This window comes from Talpa occidentalis, unplaced genomic scaffold, assembly GCF_014898055.3.
Source record: "Talpa occidentalis isolate TD23 unplaced genomic scaffold, MPIMG_talOcc4v2.1 talOcc4.4, whole genome shotgun sequence".
Classification (NCBI taxonomy): Eukaryota; Metazoa; Chordata; class Mammalia; order Eulipotyphla; family Talpidae; genus Talpa; species Talpa occidentalis.
Window position 1 is genome coordinate 43,180,122 of NW_023604295.1, and position 22,385 is coordinate 43,202,506.

The 22,385-nt window shown below is 41.7% G+C and overlaps 1 protein-coding gene across 1 annotated transcript in view; it reads right to left on the minus strand.

Annotated features, from left to right (window-relative positions):
- Positions 1-22,385, minus strand: part of LOC119257450 (kalirin) — a 476,694-nt gene that overhangs the window by 173,967 nt on the left and 280,342 nt on the right. The window contains exons 9-10 of the mRNA XM_054701110.1: positions 21,238-21,369; positions 20,321-20,551 (exon numbers count right to left, since the gene is read on the minus strand). Coding sequence (XP_054557085.1) covers positions 20,321-20,551; positions 21,238-21,369 — 363 coding nt within the window. The remainder of the gene's footprint in view (positions 1-20,320; positions 20,552-21,237; positions 21,370-22,385) is intronic.

Consider the following 22,385-nt stretch of genomic DNA (forward strand, 5'->3'; position numbering starts at 1 on the left):
CCACAAAAGGGCCAGGTAGACATTTCTCAACTGGCCCGGAGTAGACTCTTACCATCTTGGTATGGGAACTAGAGGTCAATCCAGGCCCTGGGAACCTCAAGAGGTTTGCTACCATTACTTAAAGAATGCAGATGATTTTGCTTAAAAGTAATGAGGGCCCTGAAGGTTAGGAGAAGCTTCAGTTCTTGCCTAAGTCCTTTGCTTTTCCATAATCAAAGAAGAAATCAATAGGTCCTAAGCTTTTGCTTTTTTCCTAGTTGAAGAAACACTCTCCCTCTTATGAACTAGAAAGAGTATAGCTTGGGGTCTCGTCCAGTTCTAGTTGATCAATAAATATATTCTCTGTCTACATAAGACAGAGCAAGAAGGAGCTCATCCTGTTCTTCTGGCTCATGTGAAGTCTCCCTTCTCTGTTCTTGATGCAATAAGTACTAAAATAAAGGATGACTATTTTCTGCTTGGCTCCATTATTCTTTAGAATTTATAACCATGTGAATTCTCCATATGTATGTTATTAAATTGATTGCTTTTCCTTTGTTAACACATCTGATGCAGTCTTGATTACTAATCCAGCCCAAGAAGAACCCAGATGTGTAAGGATGATTTTTGTGCCTGACACCCCCAACCCTTGGGAGTACAGATTCCCACATCGACTGCACATCAGAGAAACATGCTGCTGAGCAGACACCAGCAGTGCCTGACAATTATATTACACATTGTAAACTAATGTGCAACACTAGAAGTCTGGATGTCCCTCAGTTTCTGGTAAGTCCCAGACTCTGAACATCACTAAGTAAAAATCAGTTGTATTTTCAGGCACACCCTTGGCCTTACCAAAATGTAAGCTCTATCAAAGTATTCCCATTAGTTTTCTCTGTTTATCAAGCTATCACCAGCCACTGCAGCATGAGTTTGATTCCTGGCCAGGGTGCAACCCACATGGCACAGCAGACCTCTCCTGTCTCATCCACTGCTCCCCTCAGCAATGTATTTCGGTATATCTGCCTGTTCTGCTCCCCACTCTCTCTGGTGAATCCACTTACTCCAATACATATTTATTAGTTTTTTTTATGTTCTAGTGTCAGGCACTAGGATAGTCCAGGGTGCATTTAACAAGGTAAGCATGGTGCTGACTCTGGGAATTCAGTTCATGGGAGTAAAAAGCACTTGATGCAATTCATCATTAACTGCAATGATGACATGTGCCAACTCTCCAGTGCATCCTTGTTGGACGTCAGGAAGGCCTGAAGAAACCATATCCAGCTAAGATTTGAGAGACAACAGGATTTAACCAAGTTAGAAATTAATGAGAACAGCCTGACTTGAGGAGGGGTTAAACAGGAAATAGGCCCTGAGCAGTCAGGAATCAGATGGAGCTGAACCCTGGTGTGCTGAGTTAGATCCCAGTGTTCATCCTAGGAGCCACAGAAGAGCTGCAAAGACGAGAAAGACACCATCAGCTCTGTATTTTAATATCATTGCTCTGATGGCTTTGTGGAGAACCAAGTAGAGGAAGGCAAGGATAGAGGTGGAAAAACTGGAGGCTACTGCAGAAATCCTGACAAAAGGTGATGGTGGCTCAGTCGAGGCCAACAGCCGCGTCCACAGAGAAAGAGGTTTGAGTAGTATATAAGGGAGAGACTAAGCAGAATGTGATGACTGGGTATGGAGGAGATGGAGAGGCAGGTGGCAAGGTGACTCCCAGGGGCATAGCTTGCATTACTGCCTGAAGGAAAACTTGGTCACTGGTGCAGAAGCAAATGAGCTATAAAAGAAGGCATGGCAAAGACAGATTCTTGAGCCTGATGTCCCCTGCAGGGTTATCCCCCCACAAAAGGGCCATGTAGACATTTCTCAACGGGCCCAGAGTAGTCTCTTATCATCTTGGTATGGGAACTAGAGGTCAATCCAGGCCCTGGGAACCTCAAGAGGTTTGGAGTTTTCTTTCAATTTCCATACTCATGCTCTGGTTTTAATAAATGGTAGTTGTACCTTTAAAGCTGAGTGGGAAGTAGCACCAATGATAGCTGTCAATCTGATTCTGACAAGCTATGCCTTTAGTTTCAAAGAGGTAATTTTATAAACTAAGGTTTAAAAATAAACTATAAATTGTTGATCTTGGCTGGATACTATTAATACAAAAATTAGGAACATCAGATCCATTTAGAAAAACATAACTTTAGCTAAAATGTAATTAACCCATGAAATCTTTTTTTTTAAAGATTTTTTTTATTTATGCATACAAGAGCTGGGGTACAGGTCATTGGTGTGGGGGATGACAGCATTCACCAGAGACAGAGTGGGGAGCAGACCAGGCAGATCTACTGAAATACACTGTTGGGGGGAGCAGTGGGTGAGACAGGAGAGGTCTGCTGTACCATGTGGGTCACCTCCCTGGTCGGGGATCGAAGTCGTGCTGCAGTGGCTGCTGATAGCTTCCTAGTGCTATATCTTAACCCCTTGTGCCACCAGGGAGGCCCCCAATCCATGAATTCTTAAAGGGGCATTTCACTGAGATACAGTTTTTGAGGGGCCCCTTAACCTGAAATGCAAAGTCCTTGTTACTGGTCATTTCCTCTCTCTAACCCCTCACCAATGAGTTCCTGCCACACCCCTAAGCTGCTTTCACCTCCTGAGTGAGAGTTTTACCCTTGCTATTTTTAACTTCACTTGAACTGTCCACACATCCTTTTTCTTCCCTTACTACTTCCTGGGCTCTTTCCTACTCATCCTTTAAGCACCATCTCAAAGTCACTAGTTTTATAGTCTTTCTCTTTAATAACCCACCCAAACTGGGGTGATGTTTCTCTTCTCGAATTCTGTTCAAACTATAATAATTGCCAACAAACCGATCTCTCTCACTAAACTTGACAACCTTGTGATCCTAGACACAGCATGGTACTCAGCACAGACTAATTCGCTTAAGACATAGCGAACTGAACTCAAACTCATTCCGACACTCAACTTATCAGAGGGTCAGTGTCTCCAGTTCCAAAGTCTTAGCACTTCTCACAGTCCGCAAAGATTCCCTTTGTGTGTCTCTACTCTTCCCACTGGCCACCCTTGGCAGGTAGCTCCTGAAGGAGTATAGGGTTTTCACCATTTATCTCCCTCTAGCCCCACCATGCTGCCAACACCACATATTGGGAGACTCAATGAATGTCTGTAGTGTGCCTTGTGGAGTGCCAATATGGCTGCAGCTCCTGCCTCCTTTCTTGGGAGAAGTTGTGCCATCCCATTAATAAAAAGGTCTAGTCTTTGCCCTGTCACTGGGAACACAGCCCAGGTAGACCTGGACTCGAGGGCACTGCAGCAGGCAGGCAGTCTTATAAACAACTTGCGAAACTTCTCCTTTCTCAAGCCCCAACTTTTCAACCAGAAATTAGTCCTTTCCCAGAACAGCCTTTTCCAAGAGAGATACTCACATCCTGAACCGGATTTTGGAGCCAATCTAACAGCCATTATGTATAATTCTCTAATCACCCCCTTTCTTCCTCATCTAATTGTGTTTATTCCAAGCAGCATACAATCAAGACAGAGAGCTTTTCAGGGGGAGGAGACAGTCCTTTCTAGCTACTAAGGAGAAGGGAAAAGTCCTTTTGAAGAGAACTATTGATATTTTCTGAACAGTGGCCATGAATACAACTGAGTTAATGTGAGAAAAATCAAAGGCCTAGCTACATTCTGTTCTAGGACTCTAATTTTTTGGGGATGTTTCTAACACGATAGAATCTAGGATTTAGAGGATCCCCACAAACATTACCCAGTGCAGTGCAAGAGGTCCCTATGCTCAGAGAAAACCATCTTTAGAACAACATTTAAGTTGGTATGTAAACTCTATTTACATATAACAGTGTTTTTGGTTCCTAAAGCACCACTGAAACAACACCACCATTGTCATCCTAACAGAAACAGCATCCTGGAGTGAAGGGGAATCTGGGCTCTTGTCCCAGGTCTGCTGCTAATCAGCTGTGAACCAGCTGGGAGTGCTTTCTCCTCTCTAGACCTCACTGCATCAAATGAAGATGCTTAGATCAGATCAGCTCCCTAAATCTCCTTCCAACTCAAGTATTTCATGATTTTATTCTTTGAGGGTAAAATCCCTCCTTGGAAGTAGACTACTGTCTGTGAAAGGCTTGCCTTTTGTCAAGCACTAAGACAGGGCACGCTGCCCATCAACTCATCTACATCATCTCACTACAACCCCCAGGTCTGGATGAAGAAAATTAGCCTCAGAGAGATTAATTAACTCACCTGAGCTCACACAACTATCAAACCCTGGATTAAGGTTTAACCCAAGTGATGCTGGCAGGGACATTACCATCTAATTCCGAAACCCCATTCATGTTTTGCCAATTGTCTCAACAGTGACTTTTAGAGCAAAAAGGATGCAGCCTTTTGCTGCATGATGTATTTAGCTCTTTAATCTGGAATTGTTCTTCAGGCTTCCCTTGACTTTCCTGCCTTTGACACTTTTAACAGTTACAGGTTTGTTACTTTATAAAATGTCCCTCAATTTGGGTTTGTCTGATGTTTTCTTATGATTAAGATCAGGAATATTACAGAAATGATTCTTATTCTTTCTACTGCATTCTCGCAGATGGGATAAAATTTCAATTTGTTCCATTAATGGTGATGTTAACTTTGATCACTTAATTATGGTGGCATCGTCCAGTCCTATTCACTGTATAAGTTACTCTTAATCCCTTTGTAATTAATTCATAAGCATTTGGGGGAGGTACCCTGAGACTGGATAGGTGGTAGATGCTGTGCCATAGAGGGCTTTTTCCCATAACTGATGAGCATGCCACCAGCTGGGCAGGCAGCCCTTGATGATGAAGCAATTTTGCCAAGGCTACACCCCTTCCTAGGCTGGCCTGCACCCAATGCTGGACTCCAGTGTATAAAAGTCCAGTACTCTCTCCTGAACCTGGGACAGTTCTGCATAGTCAATCAATCATAAGAACACACAGAGGTTGGCTGAAGATCCCTGTGAGATGACATTGCAGATCGATTTCACCCTCTGTCCAGTCCTTTTTCCCTTCCCTTCCTCCGGTGAATTCCAAGACCACCTCCTAATAAACTTCCTCTGTCTATGCCCCCTGTGTGGACACCTCCTCACCCTGTTAGGGTACGGATGCTCTAAGGTGGGCTGCCCTCCCCAGCATGGTTGCCCTCCTCGCTCTGCCCAGGCTGTGACTCTGTATACCATAGTCCCTGTCCCTGTGGGTGGCTTCTTCTTTAAACTGCTCAGTCTCTGTACATTTGCCAGGCCACCCTCTTTACATAGATGCTCTGCTCACCTCCCTTAGGCCCCCACGGCCTGCAACAGGCTGCCCCTGCACACCTCACTCCTCTTGGGACCACCCTTCTTTGAGGCTCCCGGTACAGGGCTGCCCTTCCACACAAAGTCATCCTTCATCACTTTTTCACCACTTGACTTTGTATCCTGAGTCCACTGTGGCCCTTCCACCTGCAGAGATGCCTATCTTGCTAAATCCCACTGCAGAGGAAAAGCCTGCCCTCTTCTGGAAACATCTCTTTATTAGTTCCCTGAACACTATCCTTACCAAGTGTTTCCCTGGCTCACTGATCTGCATTGCAGTCTTCTTATCTTAGCCCTTCTAATCTTTCCAGCCTCTGAATTTTGGAATACCTAAGGGCTCAGCTCTGGACCTCTTCTCTCTTCTTTTACTCTCTGATGATCTCATGCAGCTCCATGACTTTAAATATCTTCTATGTGCTGGTAATTTCCATATTCGCACTTCTAGTCCTAAATTCTCTCCTGAGATTGAGACTCATATACCCATCTGCCTACTCTTCCTCTGCAATTTGGCATATAATGGACACCTCTAATTTAACATATCTAAAACAGCACTCTTGATTCCCTGGCCCCACTCTCCTCCTCTCCAGGTCTTTCCTTTCTCAGCAAACAAAAGATATAATTCACCCAATTGCTCACTGCAAGCCTGAGGATCTTTCTTGTTTACTCTTTCTTGTACACTATTCCCCACCACAACTACCCTTGTCTAAGCCATCACCCTTCCTGACTCACCCCACTAACTCTCTAAATGGTCTTCATCCATTTATTCTTGGCAAGTCCATCCACTGGTAGCCAGACCTATTTCTTTAAACATATATCAAAATCATGGCATTCCCCTTATTGAAATTCTACAGTTGTTTCCTGTCACACTTGGAAAACCCAGATTCTTTGAACATTTTTTAAAAGTCTGATTTGATCTGGACCACAGCCCATTTCTTCAAACTGCTTGCCCCTTTTCCTGCTCTCTACTCACCGAGCACTCTGGCCATTGTCCTGTTTTCATGGGTGCACCCCCTCCCCCTGCTTATTCTGTCCCAAGACTTTGTAGGTTCCATTTCACATGTCTGGAACCTCTTCTTTAATGTATCAATAACTTGCTCATGGGTTCTTTGCTTACACATCACTGGTTACCACTCTGATTACATATTTGTCTGTGATGGAGTCTTATCACCAGCTCCTGAATGTAAACTCCATGTTGGCAGTGTCTTTGTCTGGTTCACTGCTGTATTCTCAAAGCACATTTGCTGAATAAATGAGCAAATGAACTCAACTAATCTGATTTTAGAAATTCCTGTGTGATGAAGGACAAAAATCATTAAGGAAATGGAAACATTTTGCAAACAGATGTGGAAGCAGAACGCCAACTCTGATGAATCTCTTTTGGCTCTCTGTCATGAATCATCTTATTCAAAATAGATTATTAAGTTTGTATCATAATTTGATCCATGTAAGATGATTTGTTGTTTCAAACAAACTGAAGAACTCCATCTTAGCTCCTGCCTCCCAGATTCCATATCCTTGCCCCCAGAAAGTAATTATTCTGAGGCCAATGAAGGAGAATCTCCACACCATCAGGCAACTGCAACATCTTGTTCTGTTAAAGGCTCCAGTATACACAATGTATAAGAGCACCCAGGACAGTCCATCAAATTATTATTTTTGTCTCCTTGCATAGCACACTGAGAGTTCGTTCTGAAGGGAAATGCTCACACACTGCCAGTATGGCAGAGCTGCCCCAAAGAGTTGCAACTGGAAGGCATGCAAGTACCACTTGAAATACATAGTTACTAGTCCCCTCTTTGGAACAAGAATAATCAAAATAAATGGTCTGCTGTGGTAGGAAAGGCATCATTTTTCTGAGAAGGTTCAGATTAAACCTAGCAAGTATACAGACACTCTTTCTCCTCAGAATAGCAATACTTTTGCCTTACAGATACAATGCTGATGGAAGCTGGCTAGGAGACCACCAAACCCAAAGTTTTGGGGGCCTCCTTCCATGGGGCACTTCCACCTCTAGCCAGCCCACACCTGTCCCTTCCCAACAGAGCGAAGGCTGGAGTGACTGGAAATTGTCTTTGTTTTGACACCTCCCTGAGAAAATCTCCTCACTTGATGCTTGATGCTTGTTTACGGTAATATCATACAGTAAGGGCCTCCCCCGTGGCGCAGCGGTTGAGCACTGGGTTGCGAAGCTGCCCGCAGCCTCTGCAGCGCTGGTTCGATCCCCAGCTGCTCCCCGGCCACCGGAAGAGGGTCCCACATGGTGCGCAGACCTCTCCTGCTGCCCGCTGTTCCCCTCGGCAGTGTACTTCGGTCCTTCTCCCTGCTCTGGCTCTGGTGAATTGTCTCACCCTCCCGCGCTTCTGACTGTACCCAGAGCTTGTATAAATAAATAAATAAAAATAAATCTTTAAAAATAAAAAAAATAATTAAAAAAAATATCATACAGTAAGTCCTCACTCAGCATCATCAATAGGTTCTTGGAACGTACAGCCTTAAAGGGAACAATGTATAAAGAAAGCAGGTCCTGGGTGCTCTTATACATTGTGTATACTGGAGCCTTTAACCTAACAAGATGTTGCAGATGCCTCATGGTGTGGAGACTCTCCTTCATTGGCCTCAAAATAATTACTTTCTGGGGGCAAGGATGTGGAATCTGGGAGGCAGGAGCTAAGATGGAGTTCTTCAGTTTGTTTGAAACAACAAATCATCAATAATGTCCTTTTAAATTTGTTCAACATTAACTAGGATTTTTTTCCTCATCCATATTATAACTAAATGACATGGAATGGAATGATCTTATTTGAGGGCCTGCTGTACTTCTTATCCTTAAGGCTTAAATCTCTTAAGTTAGAGGTTCTCAAAGTTTAGAAAGCTTAAGAATCACCGGGGATTCTTCTTAAAACACAGATACCTCATAGATTCCACACTTTTTTTTTTTTAACAACTCCTCCCTGCCCCCACTCACCCAGAAGGTCCTAATGCCAGGGGCCCAATATACACACTTTGAGAAATTCATATTAATACTTGACACCTCTCCTGTTTTCTAAAAGAAAATGCCCAGCAACGTGTAGTGCTTTTTTTCATGAAAGTTCTCAAATACACCCTTGCTTTCTGTCACCCTAGTTCATGCTCTGTGACCACACCATGCTGTGGTTCCAGGATCTGCCCACTTCATTTCAATCCCCAGTGGCACCAAATTACCTCAGACTTTCATCTGATCACCTGTTTCCTCTGCTCAGTTGTTCAGTAGCTCCCCACTCATTATAAAGTATGAGTCTTCCTGAAGAAGTCTTTTAGACCTCTATTCAAAGCTCTAGAAATAGCATGTGGGGGTCAAGGACATGCAGAACATAGAGGATATCAGAAAGCAGTGATCCTTCACAAAACAAGTGTCAATATATTAATGAAGACTGGAATCATATGAAGTTCTTCTATGAGCATGATGGTATTAAATATTAAACTACAAAAAAAGAGGAGAGAATCTAAAAAATCTGGATATTAGATAACATGCTATGACAACTATTGGGTTAATGAGGAACCTAAGGGAGAAACTAAAAGATACCTGAAAACAAACAAAAATTCAGACACAAGCTACCAAAACAGGTGGGACACAGCAAATTAACAGGGAAATATGTAGCAGTACAGGCCCACATCAAGAAACAAGAAAGAAGTCAAATAAATATTCTAACCTTGCACTTTAAGACACTGAAAAAGGAAGAACAAATGAAACCAAGAGTCACTAGAAGGGAGGAAATAATAAAATTGGAGAGGAAGTAAATGAAATAGAAGTAAAAAATCCAGTACAAATGATCAATAAACCAAAAACTTGTTCTTTGAAAAGGTAAACAAGATAGACAAATCTCCTACTAGACTCACTAAGAAAAATGGGGAGAAAACGGAGAGGAGTCAGGGGTGAGCTGGGAAGTTCGCCCAAGCCAGGCCCCTTCAGGCCAGCAGTCCGAATCCAGAGGGGGAGCAGGCACCCACGGCCGGGGCAGACCGGGCGCACGGAAGAGTGTGCTTGTCTCCAAAGTGCCATTTTAGAATATGTACCTTTCTTCAATAAAGACTTGAATCTGGCAGAAGGCTCCCCGTGGAGCCAGAGGGAGAAGGTTCCCTGCGCAGTCAGAGGTGAGCTGAAAGCCCCCACAAGCCCAGTCCCACCTGGCAGGAAGTTGGAGCCCAGATAGGATCCAGAGATTTGGAACTCAGAGTGCAATCCAGCTGCCCCACCTCCAGGGAAGTCTGTGGGACTTCAAGATGCACCTTTGTAACTAAACACAGAAAGAGGAGAGATTCTGTGACAGAGGCCATTAACATACTCAAAGTACCACAGCCTCACCAGACTTCTGGCGTAACAGTTTTTGACTTGTTTGGATTGCCAGTTTCTGAAACTCCTGAAAGAACACACCAAAAAATGCCAGCCAGCACCAGCAGCACAGTGGCCCAACGCATAAGGCAAATTAGAAGACAGGCAGCAGGGAAAAGAAAAACTACAAGCAAAGTAGCAATGCCTCAGAAAAAAGACATACAACAACAACAAAAAAAAAATAAATAAACAAAATAAAACACCCACCAGCTTGCAACTACGGTGACTTGGAAGAACTTCTGAGCCTTCCAGAAAAAGAATTTAAAGTTGCCGTGATGAAAAACTGATGGAAGTCATTAAGGAAAACAACACTCAGAAGAATGAAATTGAGTCCCTAAAGAGGGAAATGAAGGAAATGCAGGAGATCAAAGGATTAACAGAAGAGCTAAAGAATGCTGTGAAAAGCAGTGATAACAGAATAGAGGAAATGGAAGAATGAATAAGCACTCTCGAAGACACAGAAATATAAAGAACCAAAACAGAAAAGGAAAGAGAAGTACGAAGGAAAAAGAACGAAGAAAGACTTCAGGAACTATCTGACTCCATGAGGAAAGGAAATATAAGAGTTATAGGAATCCCAGAAGGAGAGGAGAGAGACCTCGGAACAGAGAGAATATTCAAGGAAATAATTGAAGAGAACTTCCCAAACATGAAGAAGGAGCTGAAAATTGATATACAAGAAGCAAGAAGAACACCAAACTTCCATGATGAAAGGAAAAATACAGCAAGACACATAATAGTAAAGCTCCCAAGAATCCAAGACAAGGAAAAAATAATGAAGCTGACAAGAGGGAAGAAACAGATAACATTCAAAGGAAAACCAATCAGGCTGACATCAGACTTCTCCAAAGAAACACTACGGACAAGGAGAGAGTGGAGGGACAAAGTCAACAGACTTCAAGAAAACAGATGCCAACCAAGAATACTCTATCCCGCAAAGCTTTCCTTCCTCTATGAAGAAAGAATAAGGACCTTCCCAGACAAACAGAAACTCTGGAATTTCATTACAACTAAACCCCCACTCCAAAAAATACTACAAGGAGTCCTAAAGCCAGAACCTCAGAGGGACAAATAACAACGAAAGAAGGCCAAAAAAAAAAAGTTATTAAAAGAATAAATAAATAAAATCAAAGGAAAGACAAACACAATGGCAAATAGAGATGCTAACATATCAATACTAACTCTAAATGTAAATGGACTAAACGCTTCAATAAAAAGACACAGAGTCGCAGGCTGGATTAAGAAACTAAACCCAAACTTTTGCTGTCTCCAGGAAACACATTTAGCTACAAAAGATAAAAATAGACTCAAAGTTAAAGGATGGAAAACAATTCTACAAGCAAATGGACCAAAAAGAAAGCAGGAACAGCTATACTTATAGCAGATAAAACAGATTTCAAACTCAAAAAGGTAAAAAGAGACCCCAACGGTCACTACATTATGATCAAGGGGACAATACTTCAAGAAGAAATAACACTCATTAACATATACTCACCAAACGAAGTAGCACCAAAATATATCAGACAACTATTGTCATCTTTGTAAACAGACATCAGAGAAAACACACACGTAGTATGAGACTTCAACACACCACTGTCAACAATGGATAGATCAACGAGACAAAAAAATAAGAAAAGACACTAAAGCTCTAAATAAGGATCTAGAGCGCTTGGGCTTAACAGACATCTATATAACACTAAACCCCAAAAAATCTGAGTACACATTTTTCTCAAGCACACACAGATCATTCTCCAGGATCGATCAATACTGGGACACAAGACAAACATCAACAGATACACGAAGATTGAAATCATACCAACCATCTTTCCTGACCATGAAGGCATCAAACTAGATATAAACCATAAAAAGAAGGCAAGGAACTCCCTACCTCATGGAGATTGAAACCCACACTACTGGAAAACCACTAGACTAATGAGGCGCTCAAAGAAGAAATTAAAAAATTCTTTGAATTGAATGACAAGGACACCAATTTCCTAAATATATGGGATGCAACAAAAGCAGTAATAAGAGGAAAATATATAGCAATAGAGGATCACATCAAGAAACAAGAAAGAACTCAGAAACAACCTAATCTCGAAGCTCAAAGAACTAGAAAAAGAACAACAAAAAAACCCCCAAAACCAGTAGAAGAAAAGAAATAATAAAAACCAAAGCAGAAATAAATGAAATCGAAACTAAAAAAAAATCCAAAAGATCAATGAAACCAAGAGCTGGTTCTTCGAAAAACTAAATAAAATAGACAAACCCCTAGCCAGGCTCACAAAGGAAAAAAGGGAGAAAGCACAAATAAACAGGATCACAAATGAAAGAGGAGAAATCACAACAGACACAGCAGAAATCAAAAGAATAATCAGAAACTACTATGAACAGTTATATGGAAACAAGTTCAACAATCCAGAGATGAACAAATTCCTACAACTCTATAAACACCCAAAGCTAGATAAAGAAGAAATAGAACACCTAAACAGACCAATTACAAGCAGCGAAATTGAAATGGTAATCAAAAACCTTCCCCAAAACAAAAGCCCAGGACCTGATGGATTTACAAATGAATTCCACCAAACATTCAGAAATGAATTAGTGCCTATCCTTCACAAACTCTTCCAAAAAATTGAGAAGGAAGGGATAATACCAAACACGTTCTATGAAGCCAACATTACACTCATACCAAAACCAAACAAGGACAACACAAAAAAAGAAAACTACAGGCCAATCTCGCTAATGAACAGTGATGCAAAAATCCTCAATAAAATTTTAGCTATCAGAATCCAACAATGTATCCATAAGATAATTCACCACGACCAAGTAGGATTCATTCCAGGGACACAAGGATGGTTCAACATCCGAAAATCAATCAATGTTATCCAACACATCAACAAATATAAAAACCGTATGATAATATCAATAGATGCCGAGAAAGCTTTTGACAAAGTGCAACACCCATTCATGATAAAAGCCCTTGAAATTCTCGGGATACAAGGAACATACTTCAACATCATAAAGACCATATATGACAAGCCAACAGCCAGTATCATTCTCAATGGCGAAAAGCTGAAAGCATTTCCATTAAGATCTGGAACAAGATAAGGATGTCCACTCTAACCACTGCTTTTCGATATAATACTGGAAGTCCTAGCCAGAGCAATAAGACAAGAGAAAGACATACAAAGGATCCAAATAGGAAAAGAAGAAGTCAAACTATCACTATATGCAGATGATATGATAATATGCATAGAGAACCCCAAAAACTCCACAGAAAAACTAATTCAACTCATCAATCAGTTCAGTAAAGTGGCAGGATACAAAATCAACATGCAAAAGTCAGTAGCCTTCCTATATACAAACAATAAATCTGAAGAAGAAAAAAATAAAAAAAAATCCCTTTTATTATCAAAACAAAAAAAAATCAAATACTTGGGGATAAATCTAACAAAAGAGGTAAAGGACCTGTACAAAGAAAACTATAAAACACTGTTAAAAGAAATAGAAGACACAAAGAAATGGAAAGACATTTCCTGCTCATGGATTGGAAGAATAAGCATTATTAAAATGGCCATCCTACCAAAAGCAATATACAGATTCAATGCTATTCCAATCAAAATTTCAATGTCATTCTTCAAAAAAATAGAACAATTATTGATGAAATTCATATGAAATCACCAAAAACCCCAAATAGCCAAAGCTCTCCTGAAAAAAAAAGAAGGGAATGGAGGCATCACACTCCCAGACTTCAAACTTTACTACAAAGCCATAGTCATCAAAACTGCATGGTATTGGAACAAGAACAGACACACAGACCAATGGAATCAAATAGAAAATCCAGAAATAAACCCACAGATTAATGGTCAACTAATCTTTGACAAAGGAGCAAAGAATATGCATTGGAGCAAAGAAAGTTTGTTCAATAAATGGTGCTGGGAAAACTGGGTCGCTACATGCAAAAGAATGAAGCTTGACTACTACCTCACACCATGCACAAAAACCAACTCAAAATGGATTAAAGAACTAGACATAAGACCTGAAACCAGCAAAAGAGACAATAACAAAAACAAAGAGAAACCCCACCAACTGGGAGAACATTTTTGTACACAACACTAATGATAAAGGACTGATCACAAAAATCTGCAAAGAGCTGATGAGACTCAACAACAACAAAGAAAATAATCCAGTCAAAAAATGGGCAGAAGAGCTAAAAAGAAACTTCTCTGAAGAGGAAATGCAAATGGCCAACAGGCATATGAAAAAATGTTCAACATCACTTGTAATCAGGGAAATGCAAATCAAAACTACCATGAGATACCATCTTACACCAGTGAGAATGGCACATATTAAAAAAACTAGCAACAACAAATGCTGGCGAGGGTGTGGAGAAAAAGGAACTCTTGTGCACTGTTGGTGGGAGTGCAAACTGGTCCAACCACTATGGAGAGCTGTGTGGAGATTTCTGGACCTACTAAACATAGAGCTTCCATATGATCCAGCAATTCCACTCCTAGGTATTTACCCAAAGGACACAGAAACATCAATTCCAAAGAGCACCTGCACCTCTATGTTTATAGCAGCACTATTTACAATAGCTAAGCTTTGGAAACAGCCCAGATGCCCAAAAATAGATGACTGGATCAAGAAGATGTGGTACATATATACCATGGAATACTACTCAGCATTTAAAAAAGATAAACACACGCAATTTTTTTTTTTTTTTTTATAGAGGCATGCTTTATTTATTTGTTTGCTGGTTTGTTTGTTTGTTTTGTTTATACATGCACTGGGTACAGTCAGAAGCACGGGAGGGTGAGAGAATTCACCAGAGCCAGAGCGGGGAGCAGAGCAGGCAGAGGGACCGAAGTACACTGCTGAGGGGAGCAGCGGGCAGCAGGAGAGGTCTGCACGCCATGTGGGACCCTCCTCCGGTGGCCGGGGAGCAGCCGGGGATCGAACCGGCGCCGCAGAGGCCGCGGGCAGCTTCGCAACCCAGCGCTCAACCGCTGCGCCACCGGGGAGGCCCAACACACGCAATTTGCAGCAACATGGATGGCGCTGGAAGGGATCATGCTCAGCGAAATAAGCCAGAAAGAAAAATAAAAATACCGGATGGTCTCACTCATAGCAGGAATCTAGAAAACTTAAATAAGGGACCAGGAAAAAGAATAACTATAAGAAAGTGAAAATCAAGGGCCTCCCTGGTGGCGCAGCGGTTGAGCGCTGGGTTGCGAAGCTGGCAGCAGCCTCTGCAGCGCCGGTTCCATCCCTGGCTGCCGTGCGAGGGTCCCACATGGCGCACAGACCTCTCCTGCCGTGCCCGCTGCTCCCCTCAGCAGTGTACTTCGTCACTCTTCCTGTTCTGCTCCCTGCTCTGGCTCTGGTGAATTCTCTCACCCTCCTGCACTTCTGACTGTACCCAGTGCTTGTATAAATAAATAAATAAATCTTTAAAAAAAAAAAAAAAAGAAAGTGAAAATCAAAAATCAACAAACAACTATGAACCAGAGACACTCTATGGGGTGTGGGGGGCGGGGAAAGGAGGGCTTGGGGTCAAAATAAGGGGGTTGTAATTGTACGGGGAATATAAAAATAAAATTTAAATTAAAAAAAATTTAAAAAGAGGAGAAAACTCTGATAAATAGAATTAGAAACAGAAGAGCAGGTGTTATAACAAACATATAAAAAATATAGAGACTCATAAGTGACTACTATGAATGTCTTTATGCCAATAAATTGGATAACCTAGATCAAATGGGCACATTTTTAGAAGCATACAACCTTCCAAGACTGAATTAGGAAGAAATAGAAAACCCAAACAGACCAATTATAAGCAAAGAAATTGAAACATTAATCAAAAGTCTCCCAAAAAAACAAAAGCGCAGGACCAGATGGTGAGTTCCACAAACTTTCAAAGATGAACTAATAAATTATCCTTCTTAAACTCTTCCAAAAATTTGAAAAAAAGGGAGTGTTTCCAAATGCATTTTATGAGGCCAACATTACTCCAATACCAGAAGCAGACAAAGACATCACAAAAAGAGAACACTAAAGACCAATACTTCTTATGAACACATTCAAAAATTCTCAACAAAATCTTAGCAAACCAAACTCAACAATACATTAAAAGGATCATATATCAAGACCAAGTAGGTTTTATTCCAGGGATGGAAGGATGGTTCATCACGTACAAATTAATCAATATAATCCAACACAGCAATAAAAGGAAAGATAAAAATTAAGATCTTATCAACAGATGTAGAGAAAGCATTTTATAGGATTCAACATCCATCTCCAAAAACCCTCCAAAAACAGAGATAGATGAAATGTTTTCAACATAATAATAAAGGCCACATATGACAAACCCTTGGTTATCATATTCAATGATGAGAAACTGAAAGTTGTTTCTCTATTATCAGGTAGAGGACAGGATGTCCACTCTCATCTCTACTATTCAACATAGTACAGAAGTACTGAATAGAGCAATTAGGCTGTAAAAATATATAAAAGAAATCCAAATTGGCAAAGAAAAAATAAAACTATCACTATTTGCAGATGACATAACAAAATACGTAGAAAACCATAACACTGCACTAAAAAATCTAGAATAAATCAGTACAGTGAAGTGGCAGGCTATATAAAAATCTGTTGTTTCTATATGCAAACAATAAACTCAAAAAAAATTTTTTAAAATCCCATTTACAATCATATCAAAAGAATTAAAAATCTAGGATTAACTTAACAAAGTAGACAAAACATCCATACAACAAAAACTGTAAGACTTATTAAAAGAAAAAGAAGACACAAGAAAATGGATTAGCATTGTGAAAATGACCATCTTACAAAAGCAATATAGAGATTCAACGCAATACCTATCAGAGCTGTGGTATATGTGGCACAATAAAATACTACTCAGCTATTTTAAAAAATATGAAATTTTGCCATTTGTGACCACATGGATAGAATTGGAGGAAATTATGCTAAACAAAATAAGTCAGAAGGAAAAGAGACAAACATCAGATGATTTCACTCGTATGGAATATAAAGAAACAAAAGAATAGAAAACCAAACCAAAACACAATAGAAATCTAACTGCAGAACTGAGGCTACCCCTGCTGAGAGTGGGGATGGAGAGCACAGAGGTGAGGGGGCCCAATGGACTACAGTAGAAGATTTTTGGTGCTTTGGTGGTAGGCATGATGTGCTAACACACAGCTGAAGTGGTATGAATCTATATCCCTAGTTGATATATAGTGTTTTAAACCAAAATTTCCTTAATAAAAATAATATAATTTAAAAAATGAACATAGAGACCCTGGATGGTATCTATCTTGTCAGTTGTTAACCAGCCAACTCACAAAGCAACTCAGCCAACAAAGCAGTTGCAGAAGCAAAATCAAGCTGGGAATCCCCAACAGCACAAACACCAGGGGGCGCCCGAGTACCACTTAAAGAGAATGATTAACAACCCAGACAGTGCTGACAGAGGAGTCACTACATGCCCTGCAGGCACTATGCTCAGACTTGTATTTGTATCTCATTCAGTTGAATGACAGGCACTAAGATGGTTTCAGTTTTAAAGGTGAGGATATTGAAACACCAGAGGTGAAACAACTTGCTCAAAATCACACAACCATGACTTGTCAGAGCAGGATTTCATTAACTCCAGAGCCCATATTTTAATGCACCATTCAGTGTTGTTCCAGCCACTGATACTTCACATAAGCTTCCCACTCTGGCCGTTGAGTAAAAATCTCTGGACTCCACATGTGCTCAGGTATCTTGGATTCAGACCATATGGCTCAATCAATTCTCTTCTCCTTTGTGCCTCCACTCTGACTTCCCACACTTCTGCCTATAACTGTTCCATCAATACTCTAATTAATGCCCTGCACACTGACTGGCAAGGCCTGGTGGAAATGTCCTTTATATCAAATGTGTATATCTTGTTTCATTCTATCTAACCAGGCATCTTGCCAGAACTCAGTACAGTGCTGAGCCTGCTGCCAAGGCCCAACCTTGCTGAATATCTACGAGCACCAGCATATTTCAGGAGCACTGAGGTTACGTCCCTGCGTCCTGTGTCTAGGCTGTAAATAACGGAAACCCTTAAGACTTTCACATCACAATTACCTTGGCAGACTACAGATACTTGCCAGCCACTAATGGATGGACTGAGAGGGGGGATTAAATGATTTTCAATCACAGCAGCAGATACTGGGGTGCAAATACAAAGAGCAGCCCAGCTTTATACCAGACACAGCTAAGAGCTACAGGAGTTACAGAGAGGATGAAATTGTAGTTTCTACTCTTAAAGAGATAACAGAGGAGAAAAAAATAAAATATGCAACATGAGAAATGATGTATATAAATAAATATACATATATGATTTTGATAGCAATTTCATTTTTACATTAAATAAAATTATGGGAGCACAGAGCAGGGAAATTACTTGTCCAGTCTGATGCTAACAATTAGGATAGGCTTCTGCATAGCTGGAAGCCAGGAGATCCAAATCCAAATCCTGCATTCTAACCACTGAGTGCATTATGACTTCAGGTACTAAGAGTTGTTGGAAGTAAGATAATCATTTGAAATCTATCACAGGTTTATTAGCCTTTGCACACATTTTTCTTTGCACACGTGTTCAAGTGTCAGATATAGGTGAGTAAGAGGAGGAGTGGGCAATGGGTGGTTACGTCATGTCCCTAGAAGTCATATTCACATATGCTGAAAATAACAATGGAATTAATCATCCCAGGGAATTCAGTTCTCAGGGAAAATCCAAACCTCCATCATATCTTCTTCATAACCTTCTGCTTGCTTTTGCACAGTGTCCACGTGGACAGGAGAGGTGATTGATGGGGTGTCAATTCCAAAAATGCTTTCATTTTTAAGACTATGATGTAAAAGATCCACAGGTATAGTCTTATACTTTTTTTTTCAGTTTTAGTGTAGATGTCACAGTGGCCACAGAAAGTCTGAGAAGAGCAGTTCCCAGCTGGTCCAGGGCTAGCTAACTCTTTTCTGTTGGAGAGGCCTTTAGAGTTTCCCACCCCCACCTTCTAAGTGCCCAACCTAGTTCAACAGCCATGAAAACAGCAGGAAGCCAAGCATACCCAGGAAGTTGCGAAGTCAGTAGTCAGGATAATCTCCACGCATCACTCAGAGTTCAGTGAAAGGGTAACACTCCTGTGTGTGCCCCCAGAGGCTGGCACCTCATTCTGTCTCAATCACAGATGCTCTCCTGTGCTCTCCTATGCTCAGGGCTAATATATTTATCTGGACAGCTCCAGATGGCAGGAGCAGGCAACTGATCCATTGCTTCTCCATTCCCAGCAGGCCACAAGGGTTTCAGAGTGGGATCAGCACATATGCAGTGCCCATCTCTCCTGAGACTGAAGTGTCACCTCTAATGACTCAATCACTGCCCCATTTGGCAGGGAGGAACTGCAAGGGAGGATGGCCCAAAAAGGGGGGAACCTCCTGAAAGTCCATCTACTCTGGGAATTGACTGTACTGCGACTTCCCCTCTGCCACAGTCAGTGATGGATGCCCCCTCGCCTTCCATCCAGCCTCTATGTCAGGGTGCCCAGCACCCGAGCCCCTTCCAACAATAGTGAAGGGCACCAAACACTCTGAAGACATGTCCAGTTGGCTCTCAAATTTTCCATTTATATTTTGATATACTTTTGGGTTACACCTGGTCAATACCACACAATGTGCGGGAGGAGAGTGAAATGTTAGTTTACATATATAATCTTGACATTTCGTGGTGGCCACAGAAAAGGCTGATGACACGAGGGTCCCCATGCTTGCCTCCCACAGCAACCCAGCAGGGAGGTGCCTCTATCTCAGTGCCCAGCTCTTCATCAGCTCCCCTCCCCCCAGTATATTAGTTCTCAGAGCAAAGCTCCCAGGGGTCCCCAAGGAGAAAGTATGAAGGGAAAATAATAAGTTATTTCATCCAAAAGGGTATTTGTGCAAGGCTGTCCATTAATAGTCAGAAATATAACCAGTTTTTTATTACTTGTAGTAAAGGAAAAAGACATCACCGGTAGAATAATGCAAAAGTCTGGTTAAGCCAGCAAGGGCTTAATTATGGAACAAACATTCATCAATAGCCCATGTTTTAAATCTGGTTCTCCAAGTCCAACCTTCTCAAATAATATCCTTACCTGTAGCCCACCCCACACTCTGCAGGCCACCTGCATCCCTGATTGAGAAGTGAGCTCATTTCATGTGGGGCCCAACCCTGACAGTGCTCAATAACCCAACAGGTGCCAGAGTTGTCTGGAAATCATGCCTGAATGAAGGCCAAGTTCTCCCCAGAAGAAAACCATGTAATATGATTGTGAGGAATTGCTATTCCTCAGACTAAGGCCCCCTCTTCAACATAATAAGGTAAGAAGGAGAAGGCCCAGTCTATAAAGCTACTTAGGTGAGAAGCATGGAACTAACAAGTCTGGTTGTTTTGTGTTTGTTTTTGCAGAGAAGTACTTGGGGGCTAATGGCCCTTTCCCTCCATAGATAAGGTGTTCTCAGGCCAGATCACCTAGTTAGGGACTCAGGCCATCTGCCAGTCTGGGATGCATGCTGGGTGCAGGGATGAAGCCTGTTACCTGCTGGACATCCTGCTGGAAGACACAGAGCTGCAGCCGCTGGTGGAGTCGCACCTTGCGATGCTGCCAGATGCTCTCAAGTCGCCGCTGGTGGTGCAACACCTCATGCACCACATCCAGCACCTGGTGCACTGCCTTGGAGTAGTTGGCTGTGGCTGTGAGGGACTCAGAGTTCCCGGGACTCAGGGGACGCTGCAGCACATCCAGGAGTGCTTTGCCATCCTGGCTGACCTGTGAAAAGGAAAGATCATGTCAAAGGAGAATTTATACCCTTTATCAAACCAACTTATTGGTATATGTCCACACTGATGCATCCATAAACCCCTTTCCTTTTACTTTGAAAGGAATGTCAAGAAGATTTTTTCCCTTTTTAAGTTTGTAACCTGTCCTGGCCTTAGGTTTTTCAGCACAAGTCTTTAAGTTTATCTTTCCTTCCATGGCCACAGCTTACTCCTACAAACACTCATCACCACCCCTTGGTAAGTTTTCCTCTGGAACTTCTAGTAAGAAAATTGGCATTTTTTGATAAGCTGATTCATAGAAGTGGTGGTAAGTTTAAAGTGCACATGCCTGTTCAACAGCCAGAAAGCAAACTGCAGGGAAGCACAGCTTTGCTTTCTTATATTCCTCCCTCAGAGTAGAGAATCCCATCTTTATACATGATGAGCTAGGTGTGTGTTCGTGTGTGTGCATGTATGCTTGTGACGGTGGTGGCTGATGGCTCCATTGCTTTTGTTTTCTGGCCAGAAACACCAGTATTCATAGATCAAGGACCTAAAGATACCACTTTCAGGGAGAAAAATGACCTCTCTTCTTAGTCCAAGCCAGGTTATCACACAGAATACAGGCCAGTGCTCTTGCTGTCCACCAGTATGCACACACCCCCAGTGTCCCTGGGTATCTTGCTTGGTTCTCACCTCTGTGTAGGCCTGGGTCACCTGCTCATACAAGGACTGGTGATGGTGGATCGCCAGCTCCAGGTCCTGCATCTCAGATGGGAGGCCACCTTCACTGCACATCTTGCACCAGGCATCCACTCCTGACAGGAACTGGAAGGAGATGGCAGCTGGGTCAATGTGGGAGCACCGGAAGTAAGCAATGAGCAGATGACATAGACATGGGGAGATGCATTGGGACCTCTTCAGACAGAGTGTAGCCTCTGCTCCAGAGGGTGGAGTGTTTTTCTTCTAATCTATAAACACTAATCCCATGTAAGAACTCCAACCCATTACCAGTCTAGAAAATGTGGTTTCCACAAAGAAAGATGACTATGATAAAACTGGAGGTGTGGGAGCCATCATTGTACTCAACAAATTATAGCTACATATCGACTGTAAAATATAGGTGTGGAAATGGTTCACTACATTACATGGATACATGATAACTGCTTGTCCAATGCACAACACACATGAGGGACTGCACATAATGGAACAGGATGTATAGAGCAAATGTGTACTTAATGTTGGTGTACACTGAAATGTGGAAAGGAGCAAGGAACACTACATACAGGACTATCAGGAATCCCGTGGAACTTGCAGGGACCACTGCCACAGGGGATGGCGATTAATGCTCAACATGATCCTCAATGTTGGGCCCTCTTTGTAAGAGAGGTGGGGAGGCAGTTTAGGGGTCTAGGCTATACCCACAGCAGCAGTCGCTCCAAGCACATGACAAACTGGCATATATCTTGACAGACACCAAATTATTAAAAAATTAAAATTAACAACTATAGAAGACTATGGGTCTTTCTACAAAAAAGGATGAGCTAACTGAAATCACTCAAATTTATTGGGTGGAAAAATATACCTTTAAAATGCAAATAATTCTTCACCCAACAGTCTGGAATGGCTCTGTCTGTGATTCCTCTTGCTTGGATGCACAGCTCCATTTAAATTAATTGCCTAAATACCACTTTATCTCATTGCCTAGAACAGCCCATATGAGGATAATAAAGAGCTGCCTAAATAAGTGCATTGAAAAAATAGTCTTGAGTCCATTGTTCAGTGTTTTTTAGTTTCCAGCTAAAAAGAAGCATGGTTTATGAGTTTCCCTGAAGGACAGGTAA